This window comes from Eulemur rufifrons, chromosome 29, assembly GCF_041146395.1.
Source record: "Eulemur rufifrons isolate Redbay chromosome 29, OSU_ERuf_1, whole genome shotgun sequence".
NCBI classification, from domain to species: Eukaryota; Metazoa; Chordata; class Mammalia; order Primates; family Lemuridae; genus Eulemur; species Eulemur rufifrons.
In genome coordinates, this window is record NC_091011.1 from 28,206,316 (window position 1) to 28,221,104 (window position 14,789).

Genomic DNA, 14,789 nt, shown 5'->3' on the forward strand with positions numbered 1-14,789 from the left:
CAGGCTCTCCTGTCTGCATTTCAACTTCAAGCCTTTTATCTTTGTTTGCTTCTGCCCTCTTTGAAAATAAACTCCTCTTTGTGCTGCCGCAGAGGCACTCTAGGGACATCTTGACCATTCCTTTTGCTCATTGCCCCCAGCCTGGCCTGGGAGGCAGCTCTGTGGCCTGTTTCCACTGCCCAGCGCAATGCCTTTGCAGCTTGTTGGTTGCTCCACTGGGTGACTCACTCCCTGACTCTAAACCAGTTTTGCTTTGCTTTGCTTTTTTTTGTTTCTCTGTTTTCAGTCGTCCTTGCCGCAGAATGTTCTGATACAGCTTCATAAACGTAAAGCTGCAGGAGCTGGAAGGGTCCTTAAGAGGCTGCCTGCTCTCTCCTCCTGCCTCCCGGGTGGATTGCATTTGACAGGGACCCAGGTTGTCCTCTGAAACACCAAGACAAGGCTGATTTCCCTCCACGTCGCTGTCAGCATGCTCCAGCCATGCTAGCTGTAGTGTGACCCCTTCCTCCGCCAATAGCTCCCCTCTCTGGAGACACTTATGGCCAAGCAGAAACATCCTCTTATGACCTTGAACTTTAGCCTTGCACTTTTGTACAACTTGGCATTTGCTAGTGTCCGTTCAGGACTGTACCTGAATCTGTGCACTTCTTCTCAGGCCCACTGCCCCGACACCATCTCCCCTCTGGTGTCCCTTAGCGTTGGGGTCTCACTATGTTGGCCAGGTTGGCCTCAAACTCTTGGACTCAAGCGATCCTTCTGCCTTATCCTCCCTAGTAGCTGGGACCACAGGGTCACGCCACCATGCTTGGCTTTGCCACACACCCTTAACTGGCTGTTCTACGTCTCTGAATCTTTACTGTCTGTTCCATCCTAGCAGTGCAGCGAATGTGCTTATTTTAAAATAAAAACTGGATCATTTCACTTCCTTGCTCAAATATCTTTTTATGGCTCCCTTTGTCCCAAGGACAAAGTCTGTGCCTCAAGGGCATTGCGGACCCACCCCTGCGTGTCTCCAGCCCTCCCTCTCTGACCCAGGGATCTCGCCAAAGTCAGCCCACTCTCTGGTCACCCCTGTGCCTGCTGCTGCTCTCTTCCCCAGCACGCTCCCTGGGTCCTGCTCCAAAAAGTCTTTTCTGGTTCTCTTTCTCTGTGATGGGGTTCAGGACACACGGCCCCAAAATATTTTAAAGTGAAGGAATTTGAGAAAACTGCAGAAGCAGAAAAGTCACTGTGACCTTCTTCCCTGAAGAGGTCACAGAGCCTCGTGTGAAAGGTGCCCTCCCTATGGGGGGGCGGGGGGAAGGGAGCAGCCTTATCTGGAAGACACGGGGTCATGGAGAGGAACCTGCACAAACAGGCCTTGCTGAGGTCCCCCGAGTTGGTCACCATGTAATCGTATTCTTTGGCCCATCATAATTCTCCACTACTGTCCATCAGACCTAGCATACGATACTCAGGTTTAACTGTTTCTTCAGGTCTTCTTTCCTTATGAAGGCTGCCACGTCACATAAAACTAATATTAAGTAAATTTGTGTGCTTTTCTCTTGGTAATCTGCCTTTAGTTATGAGGGCCTCAGCCGTGGACCTGGCATGGGCAGAAGGAGAGCTATTTTCCTCCCCTGCCCACTCTTACCACACTTAGCGTCCAGGCCTGGTTGCGTCCCTCTGTGTGTATGGATGCCAGCACAGGGGCTGGCGTGGAGTAGGGGTCCCCGTGTGTTTGCCGGATGGCAGGGATGGATAAATGAAAGGGGACGAGGGAGGGAACTGGCAGTGGCTGCGGAGGGCTGTGCGTGGGTAAAGGTAAGAGCGTTGGGGCCGTGGACTCCTAAAATGCCAGTTGGCTCCGCATTATTCTGGGGGCCTGATAGGGCTTCTGGCAGGATTTGAGGCTGTGCGAATGGTCGTGGCCTCGTCCTCAGGGAGCAAAGTCACGACCCGGGTGCCGGTTTGCATTTAGCCGCTGCAGTGGGTAAGTGCAAAGGGCAGGGAGGAGCTGGCCCTGGGTGTCCAGTGAGCAGGGGTCGGCTGAGTGAACCAGGGATTGTTTCAATTGCCTTTATACATTCTATCTTTACGAGCATCGTTAGTGCCCACAAGCAAATGAAAATATGTGCTAATACCTGTGCCTCCCACGTTTCATGCAAGTCCAGGCTCAGCTGTAGTTTTATTCTGTAGCTTTTGCTTAGGTATGCCGATTATTAAGTAGAGGCGTCGAGAGAACCCTAATTCTTGAGTTCACTTTACTGTTCCTGCTTAGCAAGGACATAACAGCTGTTACGTTTCTACCCACAGCTTAGATATCTTAGCCAGGTTCCCAAATATGGAAGTGTTTGAGGAAATGTTTATTTTTGTTTAAAAACTTTTTATTATGGAAATTTTCACACGTGCAGAAGTGGAGATGATAACACAGTGGACCCCATGTGCCCAACATCCAGCTTCCGTGACTAGGACAATTCTTGTGTCATCCGGCACTCCACCACCTCCTTCCTCTCACACTGGGGTATTTTGAAGCAAATCCTAGACATTATATTGTTTTACCTGTAAATATTTCAATACCTTTAAATGATAAGGCTTTTTAGAGACTAGTTTTGCCTTCATATAAATAGATTTGTATGGGATGTATTCTTTTGGCTTTTTCCACTCGACGTAATATTTGTGAGATTCATTCATACAATTGCAGAAATCGGTTCATTTTTTTATTGCTGTGTATTGTATTTATTAATAAAAGTTAAGACTCCTTAAAAACATAACCGTATACCATAGCTACTTGTGCACCCAAATATAGTGACAATAATTCTTTACTATTATCCATGTTCAAATTTTCCCAGTTGTTTTAAACATGGCAGGTTTCATTTATTTGTTTAGAGTTGGTTTGTTCAAATCAGGATAAGAAAATATATCCAGTATTTTAAAGATTGCATCCTGCCTGTTCAGAGTACCCAGTAGAGAACTTTGTGTTAAGAACAACCATTTCTTCTGTATTTGTCGGAAGTAGCTGGGTTTTTGGTCAAGCAGTATAATGTGTGTAGGAATCGGATTTATGGGGAAGAGGGTGGCAGTGTCATTGCCCCCGCCCCCAGCCCCGAGTTAGGTACGATGTGTCAGCAAGGCCAGGCTGACCCTGTGCCTGGCTTGTCCTTTTCTCCCGCACTCCAGAATTCTGCCTCCTCCGAGGGAAACACGGTGGCTTTGAGCGCGAGAGGAGAGTTGGATCTGTCTACCGGGATCCCCCGGTCTTTCGAGAGTTTGCAGTCGTGGACGTGCCAGATGCTGGGCATGGGACGTCTTCCCAGGATGGGCCGTTAAGTGCTTTAAAACAAGGTATTGCCATCAGGGCAGGGCATGGGCAGTTGAGGCCCAGTTGAGCCCTGTGTCCCAAGAGGTGAATGTGGCTTTTCAGGATCAGTGACCCCTCAAAGACTCACAGAAAACATTTGAAAAGAGAGAGGGTGGTGCTGCCAAGTCCTGGTCTGCTCGGCAGGACTGGCAGTGGTTGGGGCGTAGGGAGCCCTGGGTCCTGGGTGCCATGTTCTGAGGAAGGGTGGGGAGAAAGACCCTACGTGGAGCAGAGCTGGGAGGCAAAGGAGGGAAGCTGTCAGGGTCCTGGCGTTTTTCTTTCCTTGTAACCACAGCAGCCCTGCTGGCTACTGAGAATAGCTAGTCACAGCAAGGATGGAGAACCCAAGTTTTGCATCTGTTTCATTATATCCCAGGCTTCATTGCCAAGACAAGCGACGCTTTGTCAGCCTTGCAGAATGCTGTCGTGGGGGATCTTTATCAACATGGCATGGGCTGCACGGTGCCAAGGAGGAAGAGGGGCAATTCCTTTTGCTCCTCACAGCCTATTGTGTTTTAAAAAGATGGCTGCTTCTTGGTGGGATGCCGGAGTGCAGTGTATAGGAGGAGGAGGAGATGGACAAGGAAGAGGAGAAACAAATAATTAGGGTAAGAGCTTAGTAAGAAAGAGCTGGGGACAGCCCAGAGTATGCTCTGGCTTGGAGGGTGACAAGAGAGACTCCCCATGGAGCTTTGAATCCCCAACCAGAGTATGCTTTTGCTTCTGTAGCAAAAGTGTCAGTGTTGGAAGCGATGACAACGAAGGCCCAATCTCAAGGCTTTCCCTCCTGCCTCCCTTGAGACAGATAATCGGGTGTGACTTTCGGCTGCCACTTAAAGGATGATGTTGTGGGTTAGCACCACAGCACGGTGGCCCTGCAGCCTCGAGCTGCACCACAGGGACGTGGAAGGGCAGTGAGTGCTGCAGCTCCCTTAGCACGGCCTTTCCCGCAGGCCTGCCCTTCGAGTCGGCCGTTCCCATCAGGTGGGGAGCCAGGTGTGCCAGGCAGCAGTAGGGGTAGGGGCTTGGTTTTGTGCCCTTGGAGCCTGGACCAACCAGCACAACTCTTCTCTTCAGGCTGGGGTTGGCAAAGGGAGTTTTTGAATTTGTTGGTTACTGATATTACATGTTCCTCTCTATGGGGCTTTCTACAACTGTTTGCTGGAATTTTCCATCAACACAGGTGGTGCATGTATGTATTAGTGTGCATCTCTGCAGATGAAAAGATGAAAGCATTGCTTTATCAAATCTTTATGAGAAGCTTTTGACTATTAAAAAACAAACAAAAAAAAGATTACAAGGGGAGGGCTCCTAAGCCTCCTACAGAGGACGTGAGTGACAGACGCAGCATAATGGGCCTCAGTGCTCAGCTTGAGGACTCGCGCAGAAGGCAAGGGATGGGAAAATTGGAAGAGCTGTGTTTGCCGTGAAAAGGGTGCCAGCTCCTTTGAAAAATGTGCATTAAAGGGTACAAAATCTGCACTGCATTATAAGAAAGGATGTGAAAAATAACGTATTTTGGAATTTGTATGGCTCTGAAGCATTGTAAAAGTACTGACTTATGTTTAGTAATTCAGCCTTATAAAATTTACAGAAATCATGCTAGAGAGGAATCTAAATGACTTTTCCAGAAAATGACTGATTGGGCTTAATTAATGTTTAGAGAGTCATCAGAGGAGAGCGAAGCCTGAAATACAAAACCCGGTTTTCCTCTTTCTCTCTCTCTCATCTCCCTCCATCACTGCCGGTAGTAGTTTGGTTATTGAAAAATGTGCAGGGTGGCCTTTAACTTGACGTCAAGTTCCATGACTGACTCTGCGGCTGGAAATATCTATCAAAGAACTGACGGTTAGCTATAAAAAGCAGGAGTCGCTGTCCCATGTCATGAGACAAGACTGGGTATGCTGTGTTTTGACAGCCACCCTGCTCTTGGAGAGGAATTTCCGTCCTTTTGTGGAGCTGCCAGAGTCGCAACAGACAGCTGTGAGCAGCGTCCTCCAGGCGGTCCTGTTCGATGAGGAATTACTCGTGGTCCTGGAACAAGTGGTAAGAGCAGACCCGTCTTAAGGTGGTGTTTTCACCTGGACTTTCTGGAAACTTCCACAGGCTAGACCTTTTGGGCTTTGAGCCAGAATAGAATTGTGTTAAAGACTTCTCTACCTCCTTTTAACCCTAAACCTTGTCTTTTTTTCTTTCTTTCTCTCAGGTCCTTAGTTTTCAAACTGCAGACAGGAAGCTGCTGTGAGGAAGAGAGGGACTTACTTGTTTCCTAGGGCAGCCTCAACAAATTAACTTGGGGGCTTAAAAACAACAGAAATTTATTCTCTGACGGTTCTGGAGGCCAGCAGCCTGCAGTCAAGGTGTGGGCAGGGCCAGGCTGCCTCCAGAGGACCTAGGCAAGTCCTGCCCTGCTGCCTCCAACTTCTGGTGGCTCCTGGTGTTCCTTGGCTTGCGGCAGCGTCACTCCAGTCTGCTGTCTTCACGTGGTCTTCCCTTTACTGTCTCTTGGAAGGACACTGCCACTGGATTGGGGTCCACCCCAATCTAGGATGATCTCACCTCGAGATCCTTATTTTACTTACATCTGCAAAGACTAAGGTCACATTCTGAGCTTCCAAGTGGACATATATTTTTGGGGCCCCTCTTCAACCCACCCTAAGGGGGGGCTGTGTGGCAAAGTCCAAGTCAACCTGTTCCATTTAGACTAGAGAGATAGATAGGCCTTTGTAGTCTTCTGTTTTACAGGAGAAAGATTTCCTGGGGAGGCCAAGTTCCTTAACTCTTAGTTGTGCAGATGGTGAGGGACACACCACCCGTCCGACCCTCCATCCTCCCAGATTCCGTGTTCTTCACTGAAGAAGGCTGAGGCTTTATAATCCCGATTTTTTACTATAGTTTTGTTTTTTCTTTCTTTCTTTTTTTTTTTCTGTTGTGAAGGGAGTTTAAATAACTGCTTTAATGTTTTATGGTTCCCAGGGAAGCATTCATATTATTTTTCCCTCTAAAAATTAGACTGTGCCCAAAGAGCTTAGTTACCAGTGATGGAAGCTGCATGGTTGAGACAGTCCCAATAGTCCAGGACACCTTTGCGTTCTGGAGGATGCAGTGCTTAGCCCCAGGGAGAACACAAATGTTTCAAAAAGCTCATTGACTTTTACTTCCTAAAATAACTCCTTCCAAGAGGAAAATGTCAGGCCAGCACCCTGTGGAGAGAGCCTCAGAGCCGAGTTGGACGCTGGGGAGGCAGGCTGTTCGGGCGGGGTGGGGGGCAGGCTTTCATGTGAGTGGAGTGGACCCAGAGTCTACGGTGGAGCGGAACTGGCTTGCCCAGCAGGGCCCCCCACCCCACGGCAGGCCCTGGGGGGATGGATGAGACTGCCCAGAACTAGCTGGGAGCTGGAGACCCAAGCTTAGAGCTTGAGAACCACTCATGGGATGATACTTTTATATTCCTTTCCTCAGTTCTGTGTGTAATCACTTGTTTCTGGTCTGTGGTACAACCTGCCAGACCCTGCCCTGGTCTGTAAGTTTCTATCTACCAGTTCCTGCATGCCTCCTCTGCTCTCTGTGAAAGCGCAGTACTTGGGCAAAGCTCAGCTTACCGTCTCCTTAGGAGGAAATGTAACCCTGTGGATTAATAATTTCAAAACATAGGAAAGAGCTGGGTGTCTTTCTTTACTTGGGAGGAGGTGAGAGGCCGGGCAGGTGTGCGTGCTGTGGGGCAGAGGCCCTGGGTTGCACCAGTAGGTCTCTAACTCCACAACGACTGTCTCTTTTCCCCCCTGCCCTGCAGTGTGAGGACATGGTCAATGGTCTCCCACCCCCGCTGAAGGTGCTGGCGGAGCTGAAGCCCCCGCAGCAGCAGGACCTCGTGACCTTCCTGCGGCTGGTGGGGTGCAGTGTGCAGGGGCTCGAGGACCCAGTCAACAATCAGAGGCTCTTTGCAACGGCCTACTTCCTGGTCAGTGCTCTAGCAGGTATGGAAAAAAAGAAATGAAATGGCTGCTGTCACTTTGAAATGGCTTTGCCTAGTATACGTTCTTCTGGGTACAAAGAAATGATAACTCTAGGAGATTTGGTACATATGGGTCCCTCCCTCCCAGCACAGGGAGGATAAGAGGTGGAAGGCTGGAAAACCATAGGCTTGAGCATGAAGGAGGCCTTTCCATTGCCATGAGCCTTCCCTGCTCTCTCCTACCCCCCGCAGGGAGGGCCGCCTATGGGCACACCCTGCCAACAAAGCACAGCATCTCCCAAAATACAGCCTGCGAGTCACACATGAGCCCTGGCAGAACTGAGTGGCAGTGGCTTTCATTTGGCAACTGTTCTCCCCCAGGGTTTCCGTCCTTCTGATCCTCCTGTTCGCCTTTGCACACTCGTCACTCCCCACCTGTGTGCAGCACCGTTGCCGTCTGGGGCGAGGAGGCTGTGGCGAGCGCCCGGTGCATGAGGCTGGGAGGCCGAACTGTGGCTGGGCCCGACAGCTCCATAGCTTCCTGCACGGGTCCTGAAATGGCCTCCCGGGGGAGTGGCCATCCAGTTACGGAGCAATCCCCGCCACCCCCACCACCCCTAGAACTCACCATGCCGTAGGGCCTGTGGATCAGGACGTGGTCATCCTTCATGAGGAAGATGGGCTTTCTGTTCCCAGCCTCCCAGTCTCCACGACTTCCCTCCAAGGTGACATCGTAAGGGCACTGAGTTTCTGGCACATTTAGGGTTCCTCCCCAGCACCACACAGAAACAGAGGCCTAGTAATCTTCAATTTTTAAGGAATTAATCAGAGGGAATGCCTCTCCCAACTCCATGTGCTGACGAGTGTATGCTCGGCGTCTTGTTCTGAGTTATGGATAAAAGTTTTGACTGGCTACCTGGGATGGGACGGTAAGACGGAGTCCTGTGGAACTCCACTAGAGACTTTCTCCCGATGTTAACACGAGAGTATTAGTGACAGTCTGAGTACAGCCATTCTGTCAGGCTAATCCACAGGCCAGGGTTCTCCAGCTTGTGAGAGGCCTTTTCTTCACAGCCCCCATTACTTATTGCAGCCTTTTTATCAATAGGCTGGACAGTGATGTCCAACACGTAGCACGGGGCCAGCACTGTGGGTGACCACAGTCCCCTCCTCCTTGGGCCTGAACACAGCTTCAAATTCTCTGCAACCCTGCACACAGGTAGCTGCTCGGAGGTGACATGTAACATGAGACTGACTTGCCGTTTCTGAGCTGGAAGTTGAGATGTAGTGAAGTCTTTCAGTGCGGCTATCGTCTCTACATTTCTAAACCAGTGTTGCTCTCTCCCATCTCTCTGAATTGCCCTTCATTGACATGTCAGTGACAGCAGAGGCTGGGCTGGTGTCAAGCTCGTCCACTCCTGCTCTTGTTAATCCTCGGCCCTTCTGAGTTGACTTTTTCCTGCTAGGTAGTATAGTCTTTCCTCCTCAGAATCTGGGGAAAGTGCCAGAATAGAATATGGGCTCTTCCTAGGTCCTCACTCCGGTTTTTGGCTTTATGGTGCTTTTAGCTGTTTTCAGCACTTCAGTGCCACATATGACGTCTCCTGGAAAGCTTCCTCCACCACCTTGTAACCTTACACGAGTCACAAGCTCCGAACACCTTGGACCTCATTTATAAAATGGAATTGGTATAGGGAAGAGCAATCAAAATAATTCATTTCAGTTGAAGAAACATTTAACAAGCTTATACTGTTTTAGGAACTGCTGGGTACTGAGGGAGGAGAAAACATCAGGCCCTGGCCCTCTAGGAAATCAGAGTCCGGTAATAACATGAGTTGGAAGCTCTGTGATTGGTGGTGCTGTCTTTTCGGTCCTGTGACCCTGGAACCTAGGACCATGCTCAGAATAGCGAGTGGCTAAATGAGCAATATGGAACTAAAGTAGTGCTGAGAATAAGGGATGAGGATGTTGATTCCATGGACAGGGGAGATGGCATGTGTCAGTGGCTCAGCTGGATACGTAGGCCAGATGTGTTTTCTGTCTTTGTCTTCTGGGTTTGGGGTGTAAGGGCCTACTTGAGAATTTGTTGAGAGCTGTGGACCTTCTCTGTAGGCAAATGCACACACAACATTTGAATGCAATATTGGGAGATCATCTCCCCAGGGGCTGCCCCATCCCGTGGTTGCCTTCACCCTCTCTTGGGAATCAGCCACGTCCTGTTGCACTCGGGGTCACCGCCTCAGCACGTTGCCTTTTATAAGTAAGGCTGCTAATGCACGGAGGCCATCGACTCAGCTCATGCATAGCCCCTCGGCTAGATGATTCAGCAGGTGACTTTTTCCCTTTTTCCTTTTCAGCTCAGAGGTTGCATTACCCCCATCCCAGCAGGGATTGGGGTCCTTTTAGGAACTGTATCATCTACCCTGGGAGGTGTTTAATATCCATTTTGAATAATGCTGACCTGGATTTCCCATCCTCGGGGTTTGCCAGCCCCAGCCTGGCACACTTCTGCTGTTGGTGCTCCTGGCCTCAGGACTTCTGTGGTGCCACCCTGATCAGGCCACACTGCATTTTTTCTCCCAAAATGATTGGTGACATAGGTAGAGCCCATTATAGTTTATGCAAATATGCAAAATAGAGTTTTGCACATATGCAAAAATAAAAATATAAGGAGGAAACTGAGGCTCAGAGAGGGATACCCAAAGGCACATCCCAAATATGCAGAGGGGCTCATAACATAGCTCTTCTGTCACCAGATTGCAGGGTCTTTCTATACTTTTCCATGCTGATTCCCTTTCCTCAGAGTCTGTGCAGTTCTTCCTGATGGGGTAAATTTAACGTCAAGGAACATTCTCTGGTAAAACACAGAGCTGGTGACCAGGTTCCTATGTCTGTTTTCCAAAAGGTCTTTGCTGCCCGTTTAGCACCATTCATTCACTTAACAATTGCTGAGCACCTCCTCTGCTTGGCTGGTGGGAAGGTACTAAAATATCAATTAGATACCATCCAGGGGCTGGCTCTGTTCCCGTGGACTTTATTTAGGACAGTGACTGTGGTTTTTGTCTCTGCAGAAATGCCAGATAACGCAGCAGTTCTGCTGGGTACTTGCTGCAAACTCCAGATTGTTCCTGCGCTGTGCCACTTGGTAAGGAACCTCCCCGATGGGAGCTTGGGATGGACAGGAATGGGGAAATGAGGAGGGGTACACACCTAACAGCTGATAAGACGCCTCTAGGCTTTCTGATCCACAACAGCTCCTCAAGATAGGTACCCAGGAATTGTTATTAACCCCCCTTCTATATACACTACACACGCACCCCCCGCCCCCCAGCCCCGGGAAGACCGAGGCCCCGAGGGAAAGGTTTTGTTCAGAGAACTTGTTCTTAGGGCCAGGACGCCAATTTTGTATACCCCTAATCTTAGGCTTTTCCCATTGTTTGGAGAGAATTTTGGCCAGGGCTGGGTGCTACATTGCACCATATTATTGGCAATGGCAGTTCTGTGCTCAGACTAGTTTGCTTCAGCTCTGCATCAGATTCACCAGGAAGGTATTCAGGACTGATTTGTCTCAGGGAGATACAGCTTCTTTCATCCTCTTTTAGGACTATCATTAGCTTGGTGCCCTCAGGAAATGTCATTATAAGAGCAAGCACTGAGTTGAACCCCAGAGAGTCAAGGTTATGCTTTTCCTTTTTAAATTACAAATTGGGCCATTAGCAGAAGAAACCACCACTAGGCTGCCCTGAAACCACCCTGATGGGGCAGCTAGTCTAATGTAGCTTTTGCAGGTGTTGTCCAGCCTGGGGCAGAGGAGCACAGCATGCATGGTCTTATTATTTTAAGGTCTAATTACTAAGGGTCAAGGCCAGTCTGCTGTGTTGGCCCAAAGGGTCATATCCTGGAGCTCTGCTCTCAGATTTGGGAAGCAGGTAAGGAGGTAGACTGCCTAGATAAGACATTAGTTATACATCTAGTCTGGGAACACTGAGCAGGTAGTTGATGCCTTTGTCTTTGCATAGCAGACATCAGAAGACTATGCAGCATGGCATCATTCCAAGGAGCAGTTTAGATGTAATTCACAACTGAAAGCAGATTCAACAGTCCCAGAGGAACTTGTGTCCTTGTACACTGACTGTAAAAACTGAATTACTTGACAATGTGCCAACATATGAGTCCTGGGCCAGCTGGGGGTAAAGCTTGTGGCATAGTTTGGTCATGAAAACAATATGCGTCATTATTCTAATTGTATGCGATGATGAGCAAAACAACAGCTCTGCTTTCAGAGCCAGCTCCTTTTGCAGTAACTGAGTGCTCAGCAGTTACCAAGTTAGCCCTTCCCAAGTATTTACAGACTCATCAACTGCATTCAGGAAGTATATAAAAGAGAAAACCCTCCTCCTAACAGACTTACATTTAGTGTCATCTTCCATGGAGATCAGCTGTAGGATCTTATCTTTGTGTTGTCCCCAAGTTCTGCTCTGTTGGTATTCTAAGAGTAGCCACTAGAATACGCATCCAGAATGGATGGTATGCTGCTTTTGCACAGAGCCCCACCCACAGTCATTGGTTTGCCTTTTGGCAACTGCTCAACATAGACAAAGAACTCCTTTTTCTTACCTTCCTAGGTGTCTTCATATAATCTTCCCTTAGATTTGCAACAGCTCTTTTTAAGACATTAAGGCTCCTGCCTCCTGAAGGAATTTGAGCATCTTGTGTTTCTTAAAGGGATTTACTTAGAACAGGACACAAAATCTATCTGTACCCCTATCTTGTCTTGTGCCCAGAGTGACTTTGAGAGAGGCTTTCTGAAGTTTCTTTGGGAGAAACAGGGTCAGAGATTCTAACACATTTGCCAAGAAGTGGTAAAAGAGTTAGAATCATCAATAGAGGATATTAACTTAACAACCCTTTGGGTTGCTATTATCCTTTGCCTATATGCAAAGGGGTTGGCAGATGTTTAGAGAAGGAAGCTGGATACTGCTCAGCCCTGTCCACTGTGCTCCGAGGATGCAGAACCTGCTGTGCTGTTGGCAGGCTCCAGCCTGCCCCAGTGGAGCTTATTCTTAAATCACTGGGATGTGGTGTTTGTGCTTAAAGAGCAGGCCTAATCCACTCTCTAAAGCACAATCAATAGTTTGCAGTTTGAGCCAAATGGTAACATTAAGCCCGTGGTTACTGCACAAGCTGCGTGTTACTTTCAGTAATGTCACCATCGCTCTGAACATTTCTGGAATTCTTTTGGATTCACTTCAGATTCAGTTAAAATTCACACATACTTTAGCTTGCTTCATTTTTTATTTAAAATTTTACTCTACATTCATTATTTGTCTGATCTTGAATGCCTGTTTAAAAATTAAATCTATTGGCAAATTTGTAATTGCTAAAGATTTTTTTTTTTTAAAGTACTACCAGCATGTATCAAGAACCTAAAAGCAAATCAAACATTTCAAATGTTTTGAATAGCGGGCATTAGAGCAGCATCCAAAGTGACCTCTGTGAAGAACTAAATGTTCCTTCAATACATTGAGCATCTGTGTTCTAGGTAGAGCTCGCAAGCCCAGCTTAAGGTTTAGTAAGGGGAACAGACTAAACAGTATCAAGCAGATATTTCAGATACAGTAAGTTGATGGGGACAATATAATGGAGTTAATGTAAAAGTGGCCGGGATGCAGGGTGGGAGAGGGGATTAGGAAAGGCCTTCTCATGTGGCATGTCAGCTGACATCTGAGTTATGAGAAAGGAAGGTCTACATGGAAATCTTGTCTAAGTATGCCAGGTAGAAGGAATAGCAAGAGCAAGGGTTCTTGAGGCAGGAAGCATAATTAAATCATGGTACCTACCTTTGAGGGATTCATGCAAATATATAAGAAATTCCAATATGTCATTAAAATACAGACATATACTATGTGTATGAGAAAAGTACATTCTGACCTTTTGAATCTACTGAAGTTAATGGGTCCAGTGGAAAGTAGAGTTCACAGAGTGGGATTCAGACAGAAGACTCTAGGCAAATTGGATAAATCAGGCCCCAGGTCCTGACCTGAAATCAAATATATCTTGCTATATCTTAAAGGTTTTCCTGTTCCATTTGGAGAATTTAAAAGGCGACAACTTAGTTTTTTCTAGAATTACTTACAAGTGCACTACTAACAGTGTGGATTTTCTGTAACATTTTAAGGTGAATTTGTTTAAATGTGTCATTTCAGCTTCAGGCTCTGTCTGATGATGGAGTATCTGATCTTGAAGATCCAACCTTGGCTCCGCTGAAAGATATAGAAAGGTTTGGGATTGTGCAGCGCTTGTTTGCCCTAGTGGACATTAGCCTGGAGAGACTGCAGTCGTCTGTGAAAGCCGTCATCCCGAAGGACCCTACTGTCTTCCCACTAATTCTTTACATAACCCTGAATGGGCTCTGTGCTCTAGGCAGAGAACATTAGTAATGTCACATGTAAATTAGAAGTACATCTTTTTGGCCAAGACCGAGTATTTTTCAGAATTAAGATACAATTTTGGGGTTTAGGTCAGATGTGCGTTAAAAATTGATCAATGAAATGAATTGACAAAACACTTAAGCAGTCACTTTCTGCAGTACGAATGACCTCACTGTAAAAAGCTGCTTTCTTGTCACAGGCCCCTCCTGTGCTGGTGACCCAAGTCAGCTTCCAGCACCTAAATAGCTGAGGGTTGAGAGTTTGCAGTGAATGTTCAGATCTGTTTTTCTGCAGAATAATGGGTCCATTTAAATTGGGAATGCTGTGGGAAGGCAATTTCTCTTCACAGAAGAGGTTATGTTTGGGATGTGCTGTATGTTATTTGCTTGAAAATGAACTATAAATGGCACTAGTGTGTGTGTGTGTATATATATTCTTCTGAATAAATTATACTAAAAAATCTGACAGCAACACCCCTGCTTGGGGGTCTACCTTATATGTGGGGTAAAAAGGAAATGAAGTCATACACTGTGGCAGCAACTATACAAAATTAAGCATCTTATATACAAACTGGAAAGGAACATGCAAAAGTGAAAGTAATTATGCTAAAATGGTAGCACTGTACCTTATCTGGTTTTCTGAAATAAAATAACTATGAAGAAAAACTGCAATATGAATCTATTTGTGTAAAAAGTAGACGTACATACATATTGAGATGCATAGAAAAATCTCATTTGAAGTTGGGTAGAGGGACTAGAGGTTGGGATAAGAGGCAGAAGGAGATTTTTCAATCTTCCTTTTTTGGAGACAGAGTCTTGCTCTTTTTGCCCTGGCTAGAGTGCCATGGTGTCAGCCTAGCTCACAGCAACCTCAGACTCCTCGGCTCAAGTGATTCTCCTGCCTCAGCCTCCCAAGTAGCTGGGACTATAGGCATGGGCCACCACGTCTGGCTAACTTTTCTATTTTTTGTAGAGACAGAGTCTTGCTTTTAGGCTGGTTTCAAACTGCTGGCCTCAAGTAATCCTCCTGCCTCAGCCTCCCAGAGTGCTAGGATTAAAGGCGT

General features: G+C 47.3%; 1 protein-coding gene across 1 annotated transcript in view; it reads left to right on the forward strand.

The window, feature by feature from the left end:
- GSDME (gasdermin E) overlaps positions 1-13,732 on the forward strand; it is a 37,270-nt gene extending 23,538 nt beyond the window's left edge. Inside the window, exons 5-9 of the mRNA XM_069462199.1 lie at positions 3,160-3,324; positions 5,259-5,386; positions 7,134-7,317; positions 10,367-10,440; positions 13,502-13,732. Of these exons, the coding sequence (XP_069318300.1) occupies positions 3,160-3,324; positions 5,259-5,386; positions 7,134-7,317; positions 10,367-10,440; positions 13,502-13,732 (782 nt within the window). The remainder of the gene's footprint in view (positions 1-3,159; positions 3,325-5,258; positions 5,387-7,133; positions 7,318-10,366; positions 10,441-13,501) is intronic.
- The last annotated feature ends 1,057 nt before the right edge of the window (positions 13,733-14,789 follow it).